The sequence below is a fragment of the Amphiura filiformis genome, chromosome 8, assembly GCF_039555335.1.
Source record: "Amphiura filiformis chromosome 8, Afil_fr2py, whole genome shotgun sequence".
Taxonomy (NCBI): domain Eukaryota; kingdom Metazoa; phylum Echinodermata; class Ophiuroidea; order Amphilepidida; family Amphiuridae; genus Amphiura; species Amphiura filiformis.
The window spans coordinates 35,859,276-35,884,848 of record NC_092635.1 but is presented as its reverse complement, the minus strand read 5'-3'; the positions used below and the strand labels follow the sequence as shown (position 1 = coordinate 35,884,848).

Genomic DNA, 25,573 nt, shown 5'->3' with positions numbered 1-25,573 from the left:
AAATAAAATAAAGAATGTAATGAATTGGCCACAATAGATTTTAAACTGTTTTAGTCAGTTCACATTACTTTATACATTATATACTTTATAGTACTTTATGCATTATAACTTTTAACATTGCAATACAACCATTTCTAGGGAAACATTTCGTTATAGTTGTATTGAAATGTCTGATGTATACATCGGTGTACGGAGAGGACAACGAACGTTAAAAGGCATGCAAGTAATATTCGACAGGTAATATTCGATACAAATCAGGTAAAAATTGCAATGGAACAAGTAATGAGAATCACTACAGTATGTATATACATAAGAAAATCTTTTAATTTCACGACGTACAAGTAGATTTCTTTTGCATCCCTTGGCCTGCTAACCCATCCCTCATTTGTAATCATAAGCAAACATAATCTATTTGTTCGAATTCTGTTTTATTTTAATAAACGTGACTACTTCACTTCAATTACTTCACCTAAAGCTTTCCTCCCATGACACAGGTAGGTCCTGGAGATAGCTGCCTAGCCACTTTGCTTCGCCACTCAGCTCTGTTGTTTGCCATCCGACCGGCTTCTACTACGGATTGGATTCCCACTGCACTGCAGTTTGCTTTGATGTTGTCCATCCAGCGCATTGGGGGTCTTCCTTTAGGTCGTTTCCCTGGGATTCTTCCTTCTAATACGATTTTTGGATATCTGGATGGAGGCATTCTTTTCACATGGCCATAGTAGGACAGCTGTTTTGCACGGATCTTGTTCATTACAGTGCACTGGTAATCAAGGGTGTCTCTGATTGAGGTGTTCCTAATCCTGTCCCTTCTAGTAACACCCAGGATTTTTCTGAGACAAGCCATTTCAAATACCAGAAGTCGCTGCTCATCACGTTTTTTGATTGTCCAGGCTTCAGAGGCATAGGTTGCTATAGAAAGCACCAGTACTTTGTACAATTCCAATTTTGTTATGGTGGATATTTCTTTGGATTTCCAAATGGGGTTGAGTTTTTGCATGATGCCCATGGCCAAGCCAATTCTCCTTTTGATGTCTTTCTCGCTGCTTGCCTTTTCAGTGATCACTCCACCTAGATAGATGCATCCTATACAGACAATAGTACACATTGACCAATAGGTACTACATACAAATAGTAACCATTGGCCAATCTGCAAAATTATATGTTCCATATACTGCCGTGTATGCAGTACCCATTTCCCAATGTTACTAAAATTTTAAATAGCGAATGTAGTGAATGATTATTTGAGATAATGTGCGACACTGTGGAATATAAAGAGGAGGATATGGGTATGTTAAAAATCGAAATGAGGTATGGGGCTGGCTGGGGGTGGCTACGGGGCGTTATCTCAAGGACAATATTATTCAAGGTTGCGCCGCAGGCTTACAAAGAAACAATAGCAATCAAGCTTAAACTTTAAATTAACACCCGATAGAGGGCAGGGCCTGAAGAATGAGGGAAATTATGGGGTAAATATAGCCCTATAAAAACAAACTCACTTACGGCGGTTCGTTGAAGATGGGAGCTACCGGCCTCGGTCCTTCGGACCTGCGGCCTTGTGGGGAGCGGTCTCCGGCCTTCGGCCTTGTTTCAAAAGTCGCCCAATTGGGCTACCAAATCGCGGGTTTGGCAACCCTGCTTGTTTTGATCTTATTTGAACTTATCAAATTACTAGTTTTTATATTCTATGGTGTCAAATATTTATTCACAACGTTGTAAATACGTATTAAATACGATTAATAACAACAGAGGGCGCTATCACTTTTTCTCATAAACTGCCGCATATGTTAGTAAAATTGGGTAATGGGTACTGCATACACGGCAGTATATGGAACATATAATTTTGCACATTGGCCAATGGTTACTATTTGTATGTAGTATCTATTGGTCAATGTGTACTGTTGTCTGTATCGGGTGCTAGATGAATGATTCCACCTGCTCAAGGGTGGAATTTCCAATGGATATGGTGGCTTTTGCTGTTTCTCTACCAATCACCTGGACTTCGGTTTTAGCGATGTTTATTGTCAGACCAAACCTCATGCTTTCATTGTGTACTTTGTCGACTAGAGTTTGGAGGTTAATTTCAGAGTCGGCCAGTAAAACAATATCATCGGCAAATCTCAGGTTGTTGATGAGCTGTCCTTGAATTGTAATTCCAATGCCGACATCTTCAATAGCTAGGCGTAGGACCAGTTCCAGCAAGATGTTAAACAGCTGGGGGGAGAGAATGCATCCCTGTCTGACTCCTGTTTGAGTGGTGAACCAGTTTGTCAGCTCTTCATTCACTCTTACTGCACTTTTAGAGGTGTTATATAAGGCTTGGAGAAGTCTAACCATTTTTCTAGAGTAGCCTAGGTGGTCCATAGCCTTCCAAAGACCTTCTTGCCAAACAGTATCAAAAGCTTTTTGATAGTCGATGTAGCAGCAGTATAGTGGTTTCCCTATCTCCGTGCATTTTTCAGCCAGTTGTCGTAGCGAAAACAATTGGTCCACTGTACTCCTGCCTGCTCTAAATCCTGCCTGAGATTCTGAGAGGATCTCTTCAGTTTTCTTCTGGATTCTAGATTGGATGATCGAGCAAAATACTTTCCCTGCCAAGCTCAGGAGGCTGATACCTCTGTAATTTCCACAGTCCATTGTATCCTTTTTCTTAAAAATGGGGACAATGATTGCCTTCCCCCAGTCCTCAGGAATTACTTCAGACTCCCATATCTTGTTACAGAGTTTTAGAAGAGCATTACATCCAGCTTCTCCTGCTGCCTTGATTTCTTCCGCTGATATACCATCTTCTCCTGCTGCTTTATTTCCTTGAGGCGTTTGATGGCCAGTTCCACTTCAGATTTGAGAATGCGGGGCTCTATGTCTTCAGTTGAAGTACTTGGTAGAGACTGTAAGATACTTGTATCGGATGGGATGGGTTGATTATACAGCTCTTCATAGTTTTCGTTCCATCTGTCCTTTATTTTCTTGTCATCGGTGAGCACCTCGCCACCTTTGTCCTTTACACCTCTCATACGAGTAGATTTTGATCCAGTGATGGTCTTGATGGTAGTGTAAACCTCTTTGGTTTTCTTTGCATCATTTGCATGCTCCACATCTTTGCACAGATTTTGAAGCCATACTTCTTTGCACTCTTTACACTTCCGTTTTATTTCTCTGTTGAGAAAGTTGTACCTTGGCTTTTTTGAGTTGTCTTTGAGTCTTTCCTGCTTCACCTTACTTCTTTCTTCCGTCAGCTTAAGAACTTCGGCAGTTAACCAAGGTTTTTGTCTCTGAGGTTTCTTTGCTCCTAGGACCTTGTCAGCTGTTTCATTAAAGCCTGACTTAATATTCTGCCATAGCTCTTCCGTCTCTATGTCTGTGTCGGGTAGTTCAATTAGTGGGTTAAATATTCCACCAATTGTTACTTGGTAGTCACTGTAAGTCTGCTGTAGGTACAGTTTGCTTACATCAAATTTCTTGATCTTGTATTGTTTCCCTCTGGATCTAAGTTTCAGTTTAATGTTGGCTAAAACAAGTTGGTGGTCAGATCCGATGTCTGCGCTGGGAAAGCTGCGCGAGGAAGTCACGCTCGTTTTCCATTTTTGTCGTATTAGGATAAAATCGATCTTGTTCCTTGTGGAACCATCTGGGGATTTCAGGTCCACTGGCGACTTGGTTTGGATTCTTTGAAGAGAGTGTTTGTGATACACAGGCTATTCGATGAACAAAAGCTGAGCAGCTTTTCACCTCTGTCGTTTGCTTCTCCAATACCAAACTTCCCAATAACGCCATTCCATGGTTCCCAGTCGATACCAACTTTCGCGTTGAAATCACCCATGATGATAAGGATGTCTTGGGAAGGTATTTTATTTATTTCCAATTGCAGTTGGTCATAAAAGTCTTCAATATCTTCGTCTGGGTATGACGTTGTAGGTGCATACACCTGCATAATGGTAGCTGTTCCTATTTGAGTGCGAAGCCTTGCTGTAATTAGCCTTTCTGAAATAGGATTGTAGCCGAGGAGTGATCTCTGGGCATTCTTGTTGAGAATTAAGGCAACCCCTGCTCTGTGAGTAGATCCACTACCGGCGCTCAATATTTGGTAACCATCTTGTGTGAAATCTCCTGATTCTATCCAATGGGTTTCTGATATACCCATTATCTCCCACTTGTAGTTCTCCAATTGGTGAATAAGTAATTCTAAGTTACCAGGCTGGTGAAGGGTCCTGACATTCCATGTCCCGATACCAATCTTTTTCTTGGCATGTAAAAGTGCCCTTCTATCATCAGGGTTATTAGCAGCATCCCGTCTAATTGGGTTTCGGAGTGGTGTTCGCCCTGCTGTAGGAGGACCATCACTCTTTCCGATTGGCTTTAGGGGTGGTGCATCATCATGCACTGGATGGTGATCCAGGCCCTGAGTTAGTCGGTGCGAATGTAAATCCGGGGCTTTAACCCGGGTGCTGTTTGTTGAACTCATCATAGTGGTTAAGTTTCAGTGGTCTAAACCAAGGTAGGACGAAGGACCAGTTCTCTCCCTACAGGTCACTAACTGGTGACTTTGTTAGATTTATTTCTCCTCCTAACTGTAGACAAACCTGGAGATAAGGCTCGATGATCTTGAAGATGATGTCATACAGTAAGCAAAATCTGCAACCCTCCAGACTGCTCCAACAGCCTTTCAGATCACAGACTACAATTTCCTACAAAAACAAAATACACATGATTTCATCACTTTGTTCTTGCGGCGTGAATTCCATATCAAATACGTGCAAAAGTTGAAAAATATATTCAAGATGAAATAATAAAGATAAGAAACGAACTAATGTTCAATGACATATCGAATGGAAAAACATATTGAAATTTATTCATTTTGCATTCCGAAGTGAATAAAGCATTTCAACTACAATTGCAATAATTCCATGGAGTTGAATTTTGAAACACCGAAGCTTTCAAGATATTAGACAAACAACTTCAAGTTACGTATTCACATATTGTTATCTTTATTGGATGTTGCTCTCTTTCCCTAAGCACATAGGCGATTATTCACCACACTAACATTAAAATTTCAATTATATACAATTTACAGTGCCTAGGGTCCCTTAATTATTTTGTAATCAGTACCGTGGCATCTGAATCAACGGATACAAAAATTATACAAATTACTCAATTTTTTAAAAGTAGAAATTCTTCATCTTGCACTTGCACATTACTATATTACAAACTTATTATTCAATTAAGAGCAGAAAACACATTTTCCTTATAAAGATTGTACTCATCCCATGATGATAAAAGCAATCTGAAAAAATGTATACTTGTATTACATTACGTGTACCACGGGGAATGTTTTACATCGTACGGTCACGAAGTACTGGTAGAAACCGTTCATTTTCCAAGAATATGAACCAAATCTAATTACAAATCTCTATGGAAACCATTTTTCTGACTTACCAAGCAGAGGCAGAGTAATATCATGATTGTTGAGGTCTCAGAACCTTTGTATGACCTTTCTTGTAAAATTGTATATTATTTACACCAACACTTTTTTTCACGCATTTCACAGGCAAGATTAAACGTTAGAGAAAGAGTGTGACGAACATTTATATTATTACAATCGCAAATTTCCAATTTGTTACAATCGCAAATTTCCAATTTGTTACAATCGCAAATTTCCAATTTGTTACAATCGCAAATTTCCAATTTGTTACAATCGCAAATTTCCAATTTGTTACAATCGCAAATTGCCAATTTGTTACAATCGCAAATTTCCAATTTGTTACAATCGCAAATTTCCAATTTGTTACAATCGCAAATTTCCAATTTGTTACAATCGCAAATTTCCAATTTGTTACAATCGCAAATTTCCAATTTGTTACAATCGCAAATTTCCAATTTGTTACAATCGCAAATGTCCAATTTGTTATAATCGCAAATTTTTTTTACAATCGCAAATTTCCAATTTTTTACAATCGCAAATTTCCATTTTTTTACAATCGCAAATTTCCAATTTGCGATTGTACTGTTTTTCGTCAGTTCTTCTTTCTTTCTTCTGTCAACATTCCAAAGAGCAGATCTTGTCTGCAATCATAACACAGAAAGCTGATAGCGATTAGCCAATGAAGTAGTGGCGCTACAACAAGCGCTCTACCACATTCGCTAATCGCTATCGCTCAGTGATGAAGTATAAATTCATTACTAATGACTAGAAATACGATATTATTACAAGCAACTTTCAGACGCTTAATCTTTTTCATTTTATTCAGGTTGGCCACGTAACTGCCTCTTACATAAACACGACCCCTTTTAACTGTCCGCCTATTCAGAGACAGCGTTGCAGGGATGTGATTGTCGACAGAGGATACATGACTAACTGGAATCGGCATCAAGAATTGTAAGCTGAATATAGCATTTTGGAGAGCTATTACGAGAGTCCAACTATAAGACTCAACCTAAGCAAGTAAGCAAGCAAACAATATATCTAAATAAATTTTCTCGAGAGAATGCTTACAACGGGTTCAAATAGCACATGTTTTGCGTTTTTTATACTATTATTTACAAACATCGTTTCCGAAAAAAAATGAAAATTATTGAGCCAAGAAAAGAATATTGAGCAACTACAGCAGCCTTACCCCAATAAAATCTAGTCTGCAGTCTGCGGTTGCAAATGAAGGCTACGGTTTCAAAGTCATGCAACAATTTATTAACACAATCAATATACAATATAATTGGTCTTTCTAAGGAAATATGATCTTCTTACATATTCCTCAAGGTAGGCCCAAGATAGTCAGCAAAAAACAAGTTAACATTGAAAATACGTTTAAAATCAAGCAATATTGAATTTTTATGCTTTCACAGCTGGGAATTAAAAATATTGAAAGTTAATGTAAAATTGTATTGAATATTATATTACCCAATTTTGAGTATCACGTTTTAGTCCCGTAAGAGATGCGATGCAGTTGGTGATCACAGTTCATTCCAGAGCAAACAAGTGGTTAGAAATTATACATTGACTTTAAAAGTTAATCTATATGAATACAAGACATGGGTCGGTATCTGGAGAATACAATGTTATTCTCGGCTTTCTTAAATAACAGAAGTAACCTTGTGTAAGGTGTTTCTTATTTTTTATCAAACAGATACTATATAATCTGCCATCATAACAATATGTTGCCTATAAATCGCAGAAAAATAACAGTTATAATTTCGTGAAATTGATTAAAAAGAGGAAATGTTTGCTGACCAAACAAACTTTGTTTTGTTTGCGCAGTGGTGGAAATATTACTGTTATGAAAGGAGATTCTAAACCTGGAAACGTACATTAACATCGTACTTTAACAAACATTTGATTTGTTTTGAATCATTCCCGATTAAAATGATATAACGTGTGAGTACAAAGCGCTCTCTGGGGCATGGAGTAAAAGTAGCATTTCGTGTAAGTGCAAGAATGCCGAATCTACATTTTCGTCATTAATTGTTTGGTGTGTGTGGGGGTGTGTGAGGGGTGTGTGTATGTATATGGGTGGTTATTAAAGTGCACACAATGAGTTTCATATAGAAACAATCACAATAGGCGATGCGATTTAGATGGCTGTAAAACTCGGGAAAAACAATCCCCGGCACTTGGGGAGTATGAAACCGCAAAAGTCATTTGAGGTCAAAGGTCAAATTGAAAGTTGCTCCGATTGGGATGTTACTTGCAGGAAATGATCCCTGATACTTAGGGAGTATGAAACCGCAAAGGTCGTCCGAGGTCAAAGGCCAGGTCAAATTAAAAGTTGCTTCAATCAGGCTGTAACGGAAAATGACACTTAGGGAGTATAAAACCGTAAATGTCATCCGAGGTCAAAGACCAAAAAAGGTCAAATGAGGTCAAATGTAAAATTGACCCGATTGGGCCTAAATGTGATGCAAATTATCCTTGATTTGAGGGAGCATGAGTAGTCAACCCGACTTTACCTGACTTCAAAGGTCAATCAGAAGCCACCGCCTGATATTCGAGGCTCGTAAGCCACATTAGCTCTAGTTAATATTGAGTTTAAATAAGGTTCGGTTAAATTCAACGTTGAGCTGCAACTCGGAGAAAATGATCTCTGACACTTGTGGAGTATGAAACCGTAAAGGTCATCCGAGGTCAAAGGCCAGGTCAAATGTAAAGTTGCTTCGATCAGGCTATAACTTGCGGAAAATGATCTTTGACACTTGGGGAGTATAAAACTGTAAATGTCATCCGAGGTCAAAGACCAAGAAAGGTCAAATAAGGTCAAATGTAAAATTAGCCCGACTGGGTCTAAATGTGATGCAAATTATCCTTGCGGTCAAAGGTCAATCAGAAGCCACCGCCTGATATTTGAGGCTCGTAAACCACATTAGCTCTATATAGTAAATGTTGAGTTTATATGTTGTTTCCTTGCTTTAACATAAATAGCCTTTTATTCATTGTTGCCTTCGAGTGGAGTACATGAACATAGAATGGTGTTATTTGGTACTCGTAGCTGATGTAAAGATATGGCGATATGGCTTAAGTGCTTAGATAGTGAGTTATTACAAGTCGATTCTCTTACTGTTAAGATGAGTTTTAATGCAAGTAGCCTTTCTAATATAAATAAAACCTCTTTGGGTGTATTGAGCGTCGCCCGTGTTCGGTCAATCTAATGCTAGCTGGAAAACATACTTCGATATTATATGTATGCACATCTGGATATACCCAGGTTTTGACGTACGGTCATTTGTCCTGTCCTGTTATTAGATGATTTTTATCCAATTCGTAAAAATTATGAAACTGCGGTGTACTTCTTAATATTAATCCATTGATCTTTTAACTATTATATTAATTTATATTTCTATAATAGGTCTTGCGGTTCTTGAGTTCAGGCCAATAATATATTAAAAATGCATTTTTAGCGGTTACCTCTCCCAGAAAAATCATACATATGAGGTAGAAATAACATCCTTCATTTCAAATCATGGGATTACCCTTTATAGAGTCCATACCATTCTTTTTATATGTTATTTTTTATCATTTTGTCTCAGTATTCCCCTAACACAATAGGTTACATATTATGTAATATAATATAAATACAAAGTGTATTTTAATCTTATTACTTTCTCTCATAAATAAATGTCATTTTAGATGACTAACAAAATATAATTTCAGCTTATAAGTGCACAATCTTTAATCGAGGCGATCAGGTTATTTAATTGAATTTATTGTAATGTTTAATAAATTGTAGTCAAACGCTGTCGAATGTAAATGAATTTAGTGTACAGACATGTCCAACTACGTACGTGACTCGGGTAAGTCATAACTGCAGGTAACATTTTGATTTCGTAGCATTTCAATATTTTTCTGATCATAAGATTATACGTGATACACAAACTTCATAATGGAATGTGTGATTGGAATATTTGAAACTGTACATTAATCTTTTTCGCTTATTTGTGGTTTCCAATGTTCATTTCGCAAGGCAGAAATATGATAAACCTGCCCTAAATTCTAAAGCTGCCAAATAACAAAAGTATACAGTCAGTGACAGTAATAACTAGTGGCAAATGGTGGTCATAGACCACAAACCTAGCTGGGGCGTGTTAGTGTTGTGGAGGTATCGGACCCCTGCAAAATGTTCCAAAAATGTTCCCCTGGTCATGAGGTTTGTTGTCACCGAGTTTGAGTCCCGTACTCCTTACAGATGTCCAGAAAATGCAATTTTAAGATTTGACCATAGATGACCTTTGACCTGACCCTGCAAAATGTTCCAAAAATATTCTCCTGGTCATCGAGTTTGTTGTCACCGAGTTTGAGCCCCGTACCCCTTACAGATATCCAGAAAATACATTTCAAAAATTTGACCTCTGCATGACCTTTGACCTGACCCCGGCAAAATGTTCCCCTGGTCATGAGATTTGTTGTCACCGAGTTTGAGCCCCATACACCTTACAGATGTCCAGATAATGCAATTATAAGATTTTACCTCTTAATGACCTTTGACCCCAATTCTGTATGCAAGTTATAGGCGTGTGGTATAGCCGATGCATATATGCAAATGCAATCATTGTACTATATAATATGTGGCAGAAGAAGCATTTTGAAGGTATTTGGTTAAATACCGGAAATGCCCCCTTAATGACCTTTGACCCCAATTCCGTTTAGACCCTGTGGGCACTGGATATAGCCGATACATATGTGCAAGTGACGTAATTGTAGGGTGTAACATGTAGGAGGAGAAGCAATTTGAAGTAATTGCCAGAAAGAAAGAAGAACTAGTGGCAAATGGTGGTCATAGACCACAAACCTAGCTGGGGCATGTTGGTGTTTTGGAGGTATCTGACCCCTGCAAAATGTTCCAAAAATGTTCCCCTGGTCATGAGGTTTGTTGTCACCGAGTTTGAGTCCCATACGACTTACAGATACCCAGAAAATTAAATTCTACGATTTGACCCAGATGACCTTTGACCTGACCCCTGTACAGCATTCCAAAGTGTTCCCTGGTCAGTTTGTTTGTCGTCACGAAGTTTGAGCACTGTAATCCTTACTGATGTCTAGAAAATGCATTTCTAAAATTTGACCTCTGCATGACCTTTGACCTGACCCCTCTAAAATGTTCCCCTGGTCATGAGATTTGTTGTCACTGAGTGTGAGCCCCACGCCCCTTACAGATATCGAGATAAGGCAAAATAGATTTTACCCCTTAATGACCTTTGACCCCAATTCTGTGTGCAAGGTATGGGCACTGGGTAAAGCCGATGCACATGTGTAAGTGACGTCATTGTGCTATGTAATATGTGACAGAAGAAGCATTTTGAAGGTATTTGATTATATACCGGTAATGCCCCCTTAATGACCTTTGACCCCAATTCTGTTTGCACCCTATGGGCATTGGATATAGGCGATACATATGTGCAAGTTACCTAATTGTAGGGTGTGACATGTAGGAGGAGAAGCAATTTGAAGTTATTGCCAGAAAGAAGAAGAAGAAGAAGCAGAAAGATCCGATAGCAAAACAGTACCTAGCTCGGGGGGTTGAAAACCCCCCAGCTAGGTAATACCGATCCCACAATATACCCACACTCTTCGTACACCATTAAAAACTTTGACAAGTTTTCATTACCTAGGTGGGTTTACACCCACCTAGGTGTTAGAATCAGTCGTGTTGTTCTTCCGCTGGAAACAGAGACTCATCTATCAGGGCCCAGTTCTTGAACCCCAATATATTTGTATATTCATTGAATAACCTTTGACAAATTTGGGTACAAACAAACTCATACTCTGTAACAAATTCAAAATGCTATGTCACTTGCACATATAATCATGGAAGTATACTGGCAATAAAACCACCCCTTGCTGCAACCCAGTCACAACTCTAATTTCACTGACCTCCAAGCAGGTGATGTCAGCCACTTACTCCGATTTCACCATTCAGAAGTTCACTGGCGGTTGTCATGGTTGTTGTGGATATTATAATAATGTGCAGATGATGAGCATTGATCATGTTGATTACCTAGCTGGGGGGTTTACAACCCTCCGAGCTAGGTACTGTTTTGCTATCCAATCTTTCTTCTTCCTCTTTCTGACAATAACTTCAAATTGCTTCTCCTCCTACATGTTACACCCTACAATTATGTCACTTGCACCGCACACCCTAGAAAGTTCTATGGTCTGTGCTTGCACATATGTATCGGCTATATCCAGTGGCCATAGGGTCTAAACAGAATTGAGGTCAAAGGTCATTAAGAGGGCATTTCCGGTATTTAACCAAATACCTTCAAACTGCTTCTTCTGTCACATATTATATATAGTACAATGATGTCATTTGCATATATGCATCGGCTATACCACACGCCTATAACTTGCATACAGAATTGGGGTCAAAGGTCATTAAGGGGTAAAATCTTACAATTGTATTATCTGGATATCTGTAAGGGGTATGGGGCTCAAAGTCGGTGACGACAAATCTCATGACCAGGGAAACGTTTTGCAGGGGTCAGGTCAAAGGTCATGCAGATGTGAAATTTTAGAAATGCATTTCCTGTACATCTGTAAGGAGTACGGGGCTCAAACTTGGTGACAACAAACTTAATGATCAGGGGAACATTTTGGGTCAAAGGTTATCTGGGGTTAAATCTTAGAATTCACTTTCTGGATACCTGCAAGGGGTATGGGGCTCAAATTCAGTGACAACAAATCTCATGATCAGGGGAACATTTTGCAGGGGTCAGGTCAAAGGTCATATAGAGGTCAAATCTTAAAATATCTTTTCTGGACATCTGTAAGGGGTACGGGACTCAAACTCAGTGACAACAAACTTGATGACCACGGAAACAATTTTGAACATTTTGCAGGGGTCAGGTCACAGGTCATCTGGGGTCCAATTTTAAAATTGCATTTTCTGGACATCCGTAAGGAGAAAGGGACTCAAACTCGGTGACAACAAAATTCATGACCAGGGGAAAATTTTTGTAAAATTTTGCAGGGGTCAGATATCTCCACAACACCAACACGCCCCACCTAGGTTTGTGGTCTATGACCATCATTTGCCACTAGTTTTTATTTAATATCTACGCGAGGACAGGTAATCCATCGCATCTGAATCAACTGAAGCATATGTTTTACCTGAACTGGAGACAGTTCCTGACATAGTGACCCAGATCCGGCCTTTGGTTTAAAGCACTCACATGACATCTCTCAGTTGAACGGCTGTTATGATACATCATTCTATTGTTACTATAGGATTAGTTATGAGTCAAATATTATTGCGTAAGTGAGAATGACTTAAACGCCGACTTATACGTATATTTTTTTATGCATCCGCCTGAGTTCGGTCGTTCATTTTCTACATGTATATTTAAACCTTCGTTTTGGCACGGCATTTCTTCTTAAATGTTACACGCATTTTCCGTAAATTCTATAAGAACATTACTGCAGATTTGGCACTCTAAATAAGGTATCAATATACATTTGCAACCATGTGTAGGTGACATTCCAATATATACTGCTCCAAGAAAGTATCATTACACTTGGAAAAATAATCACAATTTCAAAACTGTAAATTTGTTTTTTTAATAGATGCACTATCTAATCTGGCACATGTTGACACCCCATTGAATCCAATGTGACTTCAAGAAGCAAAGTTACAAGCATTTGATTAGACGAAGTTGTAAAGGTGACACACTGGCCTATTCAAAACTTCACGGACTAGACATTTGGTTTGAGAGTGGTAAATGGCTAATTTGTGTGTGCCTTTAATTTAAAACAAAAGGAACAAAAGGAAACTGAAACAAAAGAGCTGACAAATAAAATGCAAGTTATGAAAAGTACAGAGAAGTACAAACTGAAATAAAAATTGCTTTAAATAAAGTTTCATTGAAGAAACTGTATAGTCTCTTTGTTGCGCTTGTTGGAATCTTTTTGCGCATTGTATAGGCCAATTTACTTCTGGAGGTCACATTGGATTCAATGTGGTGTCATAATGTGCAGGATTAGATAGTACATCTATCACAAAAACAAATTTTTCCAAAATGGTTCAGTTTTGAAATTGTGATTATTTTTCTAAGTGTAAGGATACTTTCTTGGCGCAGTATACGAGCGTAATTATGCTAAGTTTAAAGAAGCTACCATTACAGAACCAAAGTTATAAGACAGGAGGTGGAACTGTTTGAATGACCATGGTGTATTACTGTGGGTGTGTGTATGTCTATAGGTCTCTAGATTTTATACAAAGGTATATATATATACCGTAAATATTCGCCTAATGGTGAACTTGGGCTCCTTTGCCTTGGGGTAAATTTCATGGTGAAATAGAGAGCTCACTTCTTTGAAATCGCAACAAGAATTAAGGCTCCGTGCCCTTATTTGCTGGTGGGAATTTTAAGGGAGGGTACTGTTGAGTTTTGCTTAAACTTCAATTTATGTCAAGTGAGCCCATAGCGCCATATATATAAACAGCAAAAAGCAAGACAGAAAATATGATTCGAAATACTCAACATAGTGATTATCAGCTTTTAAAAAGAAAGCATTACTAATGCCGAGAAATTACAATATTATTTCAAACAACTCTAATGCGCTTAATGTCTTTCCATCATTTAAATTTACTCTAAGTATCCGGGTTGGCCATGTAACTACCTCGTATATAAACACGACCATTTAAAATTGTCCGCTTATTCAGATCCCTTTCAACATCCTTTTTAAAGACAGCGTCGTAGGGAGTTTAAAACTACATGTACAGGGTGTCCCAGAATGATCTATACCGGGAAAGATGGAATTTTTTAGGTATGAAGGGCATGTTAAATGGTCATATTGTTTTACATTTTAAGTTGTACATATATTTAGCTTTCTCAGATTTTTTAGATTTTAAAAATTGGACGTTTCTAGTAGAAGTTATAGAAGATTGCGTAAAAATGGTGAATTCTAAGTTTTGACAACGCAACCTATTTTGAAAACCTGTAACATTACTAACCGTTCAGCACCAAGTTATTTGGAAAAAGTTATGCAGGTATTTTAGTTGTGCCCTGTTCATATTTCCACTAAATATAGTGGATATCTATCTATTATTTATGACGTTACGAAGCAATCATTATATGGAATTAAGGATTTGCGGCCTAATCCCATTCTCTCTTTGGCGGTAGTTTTAGTTATTGTGGTGTGAGGTCCATGTCATTTGAAATGCTTGCAGAGGTCGAATTGGTTGTGGTACAGAAAAGATGGCTCCTCAATTTATTGTACAGCAGCGTGGATTTCTTTCAAAAACTTACTGGCAAACGGGCAGCTATGTTGAGACGCAAAGAAGATTCATTAGACGATTTCCGCGAGCACGCATTCCAGTCAAAGGAGCGATAGTGTATAACGTAAAGAAGCTTGACGAGCACAGAACTGTCAGGAATCGAAGCTTCAGAGTGAAGCTTCAGTTGCTCGTAAGACTGTAAGAACTAGAGCGAACATTGCAGCTGTCCGGCAAGCTTTAAGGCGCAACCCCAACAGTAGTTGTCGTCGAAATGCTGTGCTAAACACCCCACGTTCTTTATTTAATCGTATCGTGTCATTTTCAAGGGTATGTGAGTCGTTTGCGCTAAAAATGAAAAGCAAGTTTTTCATCTATTTTACATTATTGCATGCCACGCCAAAACAAACAAAGGTAGCGTGCTGAAATTAACAGAATAATTAGGAGACATGTCCAGCATTATAATGCAGGTATCAAAAATAGATACACTGGCCGTCTTCTATTTTTAGTTATTTTTGCAAACACGGTACAAATCATTCTGGGACACCCTGTACCTTGATGTTAATGTCGGCAGAGGGTATAGGACTAACAGGATCCGACATCAGGAATTGTATGCTGAATAGAGCATTATGGGAGCCATTTACGGGAACCCGACGACAAGATTCGACCAAAACAAGTAAGCAAGCAAACAATGTTTGTCCTCTTTTCAAATTTATTTTCTCGAGAGAAAGCTTACAATGTCAAATGTCATGTTTTGTGTTTTTATATTGTACCTTTGGACAGTATTTATTGTGGGACATTAGAGCACATCAGACATATCGAATTGCATTCTGAATACGAAGAATGTCCTTCTGATATCAAATAATTTTGATTTCTTGAAATTCGCAATGTAATTTTATGGCAAATGATTAAAAATTGATATTTTTGATATTTAACAGTACTCGAAGTAAACTTTATAAATCTGATAATTTATGCTTAAAGCGTATGTAGGTGGGGTAAAAAGCCGACGATCAATTGAACATTTTGACCTTTCATATTGAAGATATGGATTTTTTTTCCCAAAAGACCAAAAAAATGTAGGTCTTTTTGGGGAAAAAATCCATATCTTCAATAAAGGTCAAAATTTTCAATTGATCGTCGGCTTTTTCCTCCCAGCTACATACACTTTAAGAATATATCATTAGATTTATAAAATTTACTTCGAGGACTGTTATATATCGAAAATGTGAAAAATATCAAATTTTAATAATTTGTCATAAAAGTTGTATTATATCGTGAATTTCAAAAATGAAAATTATTTGATATCAGAAAGACATTCTTCGTATTCAGAATGCAATTCGATATGTCTGATGTGCTCTCATGTCCCTAAAAATACTGTCGAAACGCTCAAAACGCTCATTCCAGATCCCTTAAGCCAAGAAAGCAACAAATATCGAGCAATTACATCAACCAACAAACAATCTAGTCTGCATCTTCTTTGCAAGTGAAGGCTACGATTTCATGTGGCAGCTTTGAAAGTCATGCCAAATTTATCAATTCAATCAATATACAATATAATTGGTCTTTCTAAGGAAATATGATCTTCTTACATATTCCTAAATATAAGTCCAAGATAGTTAGCAAAAAAATAGTTGAATATTGAATATTTATACTTTAAAATATTGAAACTCAATGTAAAATTGTATTGGATATTGTATTACTCGATCATATTTTAGTCTCGAAAGGGATGCGATGCAGTTTGTGATCACAGTTCATTCCCGAGTAAACAAGTGGATACAAATTATGCATTGACATTAAGTTAGTAATGAATACAAGACATGGGTCGGTGTCTGGAGAGAACCCAATGTTATTTCCGACTTTCTTAGATAACAGAAGTAACCTTATGTAAGGTGTTTCGTATTTTACCTCAATAATCTGCTATCATAACAATAGGTTGCCTATATATCGCAGAAAAATAACAGATATAACTTCGTGAAATTGATAGGGGAACATGTTTGCTGACCAAACAAACTTTGTTTTGTTTGCGCAGTGGGGAAAATGTTACTGTTATGCATGTTAAACGTGAAAACGTACATTAGCTTCGTTCTTTAACAAACATTTGATTTGTTTTGCATTAATCCAAAATATTAATGTACCCAATTAAAATGATTTAACGTGAGAGGACCAAAGTGATATCTGAAACTCGAGTATCATTCCCATTCCGTCGGCTGAATGCAAGAATACGGTATCTGATTTTTTGTCATTTATTTGTCACGTATTTATTGTTTTGATTTAATTCCAGTTTAAGTTCAAACAAATTATTAATCACACACAATGATATACATAAAATGTAATTGTATGCACACAGAGGAACTCCTTTACAACGCTATGCATGTACAGAACCTCACATTACGAGTTTCTGCCCTTACACAAAACCTCTCCGTAGGGCCTAGATCTTATTCTCTACATAGTGAATTGAAAATACCCCATCTTTTATCAAATAAACTAATGTTATTATTACATACGTAAATATATTCTATAAATGTATAGATTATTTGATTTAAATCTTTTATTAACTCTTATTGGGGATTAGGCAAAGTTAAAATCAAAAAGGTAAGCTTAGATAAAATAAGTGATTTAACTATTGTTACACGGTCCAGAACTGTAAGATTACGTCTTGACCATTGGCACGGTTGTTTGATGGGGTCATTTATTAGTTTTTCAAACAAAACATCATGTACAACCAAATTTTAGACTTAAACAGCTAAAGGCGATATCATGCTAATGTATATAGATGCTTTTGAGTCATTATTAACTTTAATTTCCCTTCTTTTACAAAATTATTTACTTTTAATGACAAAATTGGTGGCGCTATTTAGTTAATGGAAATTACTCTTTCAAGCTTAATAAATAATTACTTTTACTGTTTGATAAAATGTGTTTATACAATCTCCTTGTTGCTTGTGTCACCTATTCCAGCTGTTTTAGTGGCAGTATTAGTCGCCTACCCCTTGCAAATAAAGAAATATGATTTAGGACAAATAGCGCCATCTATAGTTTGCATTTAGTTAATATGAAGCCATTTCTATATACATCAAACAACCGTGTTGGTGAATTAATTCATGAATTGACTCCATTGTTTATCTGCACCATTCTTTCAAGTGGCACAGTGAAGACAATACCAAGTGCTCTAATACAGTTGTTATTATGAATCCATCTAACGTTTAAATGATCACAAATATTTATTGTTTTTTAATTGAAATTTAACTTAAAATTTAGCTTAAAATGTGTGCATTTACATGTATGTTATAATCCATTAATAACTCAATTCGTCCAAAATATCACTTACGACCTAGACGATGATTGAATGGCTTCAAACTTATTCTCACAAATATGATGTATTCTTCAATACAAGTACATACAAAAGCATCTAGATCAAAGTTTCTACTTCAGTAATTGCTGTAAAGCATCTAAAAGCAGATGGCAAATAGTTCTGTTGAAACAGCTATACAAGGATACAAAATTTATAATTAAATAATTAACACATAAATGTTAAAAAAATTTAAACGTATTTGCATTTCAATAGGGGTATGTAGGTTCTGGTGGGGGTGTATTAGTGGTCATGTTGTGTTTCTACATAATTAAGGTGTACATAAGGAGATTCATACCATTGTTTATGGTTCAGTAGAAAGAATCACAATAGGCGATATAAAATGTGCGATATTTGAAAACATCGATCATCACTAACCTTTAAATCACTCTATGTTGGTAAAACTTTGTTGCAAATGCCACTCTAATTATATAAAGCTTACAGTATTACAAGTCTATTATTATGCCAATCTGTCTCAGCGTATATGGATAGCACCGTAGACAAGTTGATCATATCTTTTATATTAAACCTAGCCGCGTCAATTTATATGGTATAGCAAGTTAATATGCCAACAATAATTAGCTTTTCTTATGCCATTAACTCACTTACAATGTTTCTCCTCTACTGAATGTGATCCATTATACTCTCTTAGACCGATTGAAGGGCGTAGATGTAAATTCCCTGCACTATTTAAAAAAAATAATAACAACATTGTGTTAGTAGTTGACATGCAGCACTCATTACATTAATAAAAATATAGAGATTAAGAAATGTAGATAAAAAGTATTTTGATAAGTCTCTCATGAGAAGGCAGTTCTGAATAAAGACACCGTCAACTTCACCCGGGTACTTTTGAATGGGTACTGTTGTACTGTACTTAGTACATTCAAATACACTTCAAAGTTATATAAAGCATTCCGAATCTAAGTTTCAAATCAAATAGATCTTGCCAACTTTAAAAATTGTGCTATACCCCCAGAAATACTATACATGACAATTCTTCAATTAATATTGAAGATCCGCGGTCTAATGTTTCTTTCAACATGTTCAGAAGCTTCTCACAATCACAATCTGCCACCGTTATGGTGTATGTTTGATGTATCAAGCGAGACATTAAATTGTTGATAATAAAGATATATTGAATGCTACGGCGACTGCGTGGAGTTGTTAAATCCATGCGAAGTATAACGGATTATGATACATTGAATTGGATGCCTAAAATCTAAACTGTTTCAGTTGACGTTTCTCTTGCCTGATCTTTTTTCTTACAATATTTTGCATCGCAATACACATATTTCTAACAGAAATGCATATAACAATCTGACATAATGGTAATTGAGAAGCATAATTTTGTTGTCACTTTTATTTAACAAATTTAGGGCAAATTTGTAATTAATTTATGATGACTTCGGGTACAATTGAAATGTTTTTAAAATACGGGAATTGGACTGCTTCACTTGATGACACAATTGTATGATTTATACCCATGACACTGCACAATGGCGACCAAGTGATGATTCTCTAAAGGGTGTGAGCCGTAAGATCCAGGTTCTTCCACTGAATGAACTCATAATTCCACTGATTAATGTATGTCGTATTACACTTAGCCTAACATGGAAGAAAAACTCGTACCTCATCCTATACTAATTATGAGACCTTCATCTAGAAGACCTCCTGGAACACACAAATGTTAATGGATTTATGTTGAAAACAATTTCATCCGAGATGTCATGTTTTGTTGTTTGGTTCTTTATTCATTATCAATGCCTTTGTACCAGTACACATGTCATTAGTGGTGTGTGTATCTGTGAAATCTAGAATGCTAGGTATGCTTACTCTGTAGAATATCCTGCGCATATTCAGTGATTTTATTTTTGCACTCAGTATTCTTGTAAAGGAAGAGACTTTGTAATAATTTCAATTGTATTATCATTGTGGTAGGCAGAAAACCTTGTTCTACGAACCTCTTGACCATCCTTTGTATGGTGCTAGACAGCGGAAGGTGTATTATACAAAATTTGTAACAATTTGCTTGTTGACGCGCAATCACAGGAAACCAAATCTTGAGTACCATGGAAACCCCCGCCCCTGGCTATTTTGTTTACTGATATTAGTAAACAGACAGCATGTATATAGGTATATTTCATCGATTTGTGACATACAATCACTCACTTTGATGATTTACAAAGACGATATTCACGACATAAGAAAATTGCGAATGAGTTGTCTGGTACACAAACATTCCATGATGTATTATGTATTCATGTTCTATATTTTAGAAAGTATTTGACAAATGTCGGATAGCGACGTTTGCACAGTATTTTTTGTGGAACCTGAGAGCACATCAGACACACCAAATTGCATTTTGAAATCTGAAATTATTAAAAATTGATATTTTTGGCATTTTAATTTGAAAATTTTTACTCAAAATAAAAAAAAATATGCCTTTTGAGAAATAAAGGTATATATTATCTTCAATAAAAGGTTAAAATTTTAAAATGATGGTTGACCTTTCCTCCCAGGAGTATTATAAGTACGCATGGGCGTCAAAAATGTGTACCACGTTCAGTATTTGCATGTCCCCAACATATTTGGGATGGCAAATACTTCCTTGGTCTAAGAAGACCTTGATTTTTAGCTGAAATAGTATAAAAATTGTAAATATTTTCGCGCTCCGCGCGCACACTATCCTTTATACAGTCAAATTCACATTGACTGGAGGCTAAAATAGTATAACACGTTTTGTGTGAACAATACATGCATGCAGTTGTCCCTGGAAGTAGAAGGATTGTAAGAAAGTGAACAAGCGCGACGAGAGGCCTGCTTCGCGGTCATATTTAACAAAACTCGTACCTCCTACGATCCACTTCGGATTGACACCCTTGCAAGTACGTATCATTAGCGATTAGCTATGTTAGACCAAGATATACGGAAAATCTGTTGTGGATTGGTACGCCCCCTTTGGTGGGACGAAGGTTGAACAAAATAATTATATCCTAATGAAAATATTTCAAAATGAACTGCACAATGTAGATGTATTTAGACTATTGTACTATAATTGAAAACAGCTCATTTTCCTTCGAGATTTTCCTGCTTCATCTTTCCACGCATCTGGAACAGGTGATATCTAACTGCTATGTTAGATCAATTATAACAAGGTTTGTAAAGTTGATAACATGAAAAAGGCACAGATAAACACTATATTGAGATCATGATTCTATTATAGTGGTAAACTCGTTTATACTATTATTCTAAATGCTGCATTATGTAGTTTATTTCTGAACATGGCAATTATCTGCTTTACTCCTTACTATTTAGCACATTTTGGTGAAACATGTTACATTTACTGTTATTCATTTGTAGCATGCTTACCGATGAGTAAATTGTCAAGAAATAGTGTAACGATTTGTTAAACGATCTCGTGAACTACATGAGCAATTGAGACCAAACAAATTATATTTCGTTTTTAATTTGATCTGATCATTCATTCATTCATCCCTCCCCAAAAGGACAAACAAACCAACACTGATGGGGGGGTAACTTTCATAATCTTGGACCTCATCAGATTATGTAAACAATAAATTGAATTAAATGGCGATTTGTGGAATAATAAACCCCATGTAATGAACATTTACAATTACGAGACATTTTGGTCGATTTGTACCACCTTGGCCAGATAAGGTACAATGACCGTGAATTTCTAGGAATTTATTTGACAATAACACGAGATAATGCTATTAACGGGCTATTATTGTACAATTAACTAACAGGTGTTTCCAACATTCAATTTACACGTACAACAAATAAATCGTGGTGTTTTAAAGGTTCATTGGCAGTATCGCAATGCCCTATGGCGAAAATGTTCGTGCTACAATTACACATTGAGAGAGGTCACTCTATGTCATGCAGACTAATATATTGTACATTGAGCTGTGAACTTTGTTCATAATAATTTACACGCTTCACAAGAAAAAGAGACAAAATCACTTTTTGAAAGAAAAAAAGTTATATAAATTTGTATTCGTTTAAGATAATTGTGTTTTTTTTAAAGGGGGCGACCCTATCAGTTTAGGATATGGATTGTCTTCAAACTTGCATACAATTTCAATGTTTTCTATGCATCTATGTGAGAAAACGAGAACATTTTCAGCGTAAAAGTGAATAATTAGCACAATTAGCAAGCCAATACGTTGGTACGCATGAATTGCATTGTGGTCCGGCATCCAGAAACAACACTCCCGTCGAGAGCTTCGCCATACCACTACGCTCATCATTATTGTGACAAAATATCTCATTCTTTTTTTTTTAATTTGACCCTGACACATTTCCTTTTAATTGTGTATATTATCATCACGTACATTTTACACTTATCTTTTATTTTAGGATTTGTTTTAATGAAAAAAATGGTTTTTTTAAAATAATATTATAATTAATTAATTTTATAGTGGGGGACATTTTTTCTCATATTTTTTTCATATTCCTCGTATCATACCTTAGATAAGGTCTTGTTTTGTATTTATTTCATCCCTTATGTATTTCTTTATTTTTCTTTTAAGCGTTTATTATTATAGCGCCCTCATTATTTCGGACCTATTTCCATTCGTGCGAATTAGCATGGGAGTAAAACGGCTCTTATTCACGGAATCATTTTGTCCTACCCAAAATGTCGAAGGTTTCTTGATTTCTCCGAAAATACATCAAATTGGATCGTCAAATTTCAGGATGGTAATGAGAAAAATATAATCTATTAAATGATACCAAAAACTCATCAACAATAAGAAAAATCGGGGGGATGATGCTGTCGATCGGGTCACGGACCTTTAAAAGGGGTACGACCAGATCAATAGCCTCAAATAGTCAGAAATATGTATCGTTTTGATGTTATGAACGAAAAAGTGATAATCTTATCCCCCAGTATAGTGAATAGTGGTTACCACCAATGATGTTTCATTGTTTTTTCTAAAACACAATCTGTCTTCGAATATCAAATACCACTAGTGCAATTAACTAAAAACGTAGCCATCAGAATATTTTGGTGTGGCCTCAATATGAAAATTTCTGGCCATCCTTCTTTAATTTTATTTTGTAAATTAACCAGGTTGAATTAAAAAGCATGGCTTGAAAACTGCCTCATGTTGTTTCAATTCTTTATGGACAACGTCATTGAAAAGGAGAAAGACCAGACAAAGATATTTGTCAATACTGACGTATAAATATGAAATTGCAAGTCAATGGTACAGGGTTCAAAAGAAATTCCCCCACCTACTTAAAATTACAAAACATTTAATTTCCTAACTTGACATACATTTTTTGATTTGGAAAATTCAAAAGGCTGTGAATAGAAGAATCGCTTTGCTACCTTCTCAAAGTTGTCAGTTTCTTATACAAGGATAGTAAAAGGCATTTACAAAGCTACATTTTGCAGAAAATTCCATTGGAATTAAACAACCAGTTCCAAAGATATGAACAATAAAAGAGTTTCCAAAACAACTGGAAACAAAAAGAAATATTACCTTTGTTTGGCTATATCTCAAAATCAATATTTCCGAGATCGGACTGATTGTGCTTGTCGTATCACAATTTTGTTGGTCAAAAATATTCACATTTAGTGAACAAAACGTTCTGGATATCAATGTTATGACTGATGGTTTCTTTTCCGCACCTTTCCTTTCTTTCTGTACAGGCGTAACAATCATAATGTGGCCATAAGAGTTAAGCGGTTGGGATGCTTACATCCGATCTCTAAATCGGCTGAATAAAACTTTAAAGAAAATCCATTCATCCATGTCAATAAATCATTGTTTTATACCGAAAGATGATTGCATGGGTGACTGAGGTAACGGACACATAAAGTTAAAGTAAACAAACAAACAAATAAACAAACAAACAAACAATTAAATCAATCATGACATCAATCATTTTGTACATTACATGTATTTATATGTTGAAAAGTGCAACTTTTTCTGAAAGCATCATTTTCGAAAAATTTGATTAATTTTGACCAAAAAAAAATGTTTTTGAGAAGGAAGAACTTTGGGAGGGTAGAAAAATGTTTCTTCTATTCACAGATTTTTACATTTTTCAAATCAACAAAATGTATGTCAAGTTATGCTAAGAAATATTTTGTAATTTTATGGGGAAGTTCTTTTTTTTCAACCCTTTAGTTTACTTACCTATTATTACAGAGTTATAGTACCCTGTCTGGTCACATCCATCCGGCTGATGTTACCGATATTTTCGATCATTTTATGACACAATTTTCCTGGAGATATGCCGTTGTTGTAACATATCATTCTCTTTTAAGTTCAGGACATACAGATAGATTTCTTTAACATCCCGACTATACCATTGGGCTGCTAATCCATCATTCATTTACAAGAGACCGGCAACAAGCAAACATAATCTATTGTTCTTATTCTGTTTTTGAAATCAGATTATGCCCTCAAAATGCACTTGTGCATAATAAACCTGATAAAATATCACACAACTTTATTATTATATCTTTTGAAAAATCGTTATTTCGTCATTTCTTGCGGTGTAACTTTCATATCAAATACGCGCAAACATTGAGAACTAAACCCAAGATGAAATGGTAAAGATAAAAAACCAACTATACTCTGCAACGATATATCGAATAGCCTCGAATACAGAAATATCATTAACATTCCTCCCTTTGCATTCTGGAGTAAATAAAACATTTCAATTACACGAATGTAAGTTCATACGTGCTGGTGATACACAAGTTCTAAATGTTTAAGGGTAGACAAGGTACTTTTGGTCGAAGCAGCCAAAAAATATCGATTTTCATTATGTAAATCAATATATTATTGAAAAATAACACTTTGATGTTTTGAAGTTCATTCTACAAACCATATACTTTCAAACCTTGCTTGATTTATCGTTGTTTATGAGTTATGTACGTTTATGTAAGTGTTGCAGGTGTTTCAGCCCTCCTGCAACATAACTCAAGAACCACAGGACCTACAAAAGTATATCTGTAATATTTGAATTCTTCGACACACTCGCTATGAAATGAGCAATGCGATTTTTGCCAAAGCTGACTACCATTCGCAAGATGCTGTGAGCTACCAAATCGCAACACTTTAAAATAGTGTCAAACCTTAAACTGACTTTCAGCACAAAAATTCAACTAACCTTGAATTTTCGATGTGTGACACACATCTTCATCATGAGAAGTACTGTGATGTTGTGATGCACTTGCCTTTTTGTTGATCATTGGCAACTTCTGGTCGAATGAGGGCGTTGCATAGGGTCGGCAATTCCTGATCATGAAGTCGCCAGAACTAAATCGCGATCATAACTGGAATTGCCGACCGTATACAACGCAATACAAGGTCAATATATTAGTTGAATTTGAAAGTTACACATTCCACGTAAATGATATAAAGAAAACTAGCACATTCTACTTAAAATACAGGGTGTCCAAAACAAGAGGCCCCTCATTGCGCCCTCTTTTTCTCCTATTTCTGAAAAGTTGATTAAATTTATTTTGGTATGTAAAGAAACCTTT

The 25,573-nt window shown here is 36.2% G+C and overlaps 1 protein-coding gene across 1 annotated transcript; it reads right to left on the bottom strand.

Moving 5' to 3' along the window:
* Positions 1-2,726: 2,726 nt before the first annotated feature.
* On the bottom strand, positions 2,727-4,465 carry LOC140159507 (uncharacterized). The gene is made up of 2 exons (XM_072182996.1): positions 3,730-4,465; positions 2,727-3,508 (listed from the first exon to the last, which is right to left on the bottom strand). Exons 1-2 carry the CDS (start codon positions 4,463-4,465, stop codon positions 2,727-2,729), a joined length of 1,518 nt encoding a protein of 505 aa, XP_072039097.1.
* Positions 4,466-25,573: the final 21,108 nt, after the last annotated feature.

Bases quoted from the DNA above. Each gene is read 5' to 3' on its own strand.
- LOC140159507 (XM_072182996.1), bottom strand. From the start codon at position 4,465: ATGATGAGTTCAACAAACAGCACCCGGGTTAAAGCCCCGGATTTACAT. The intron at 3,509-3,729 runs GTGAAAAGCTGC...AACTTGTTTTAG, and splicing joins TGGAGAAGCAAACGACAGAG to CCAACATTAAACTGAAACTT.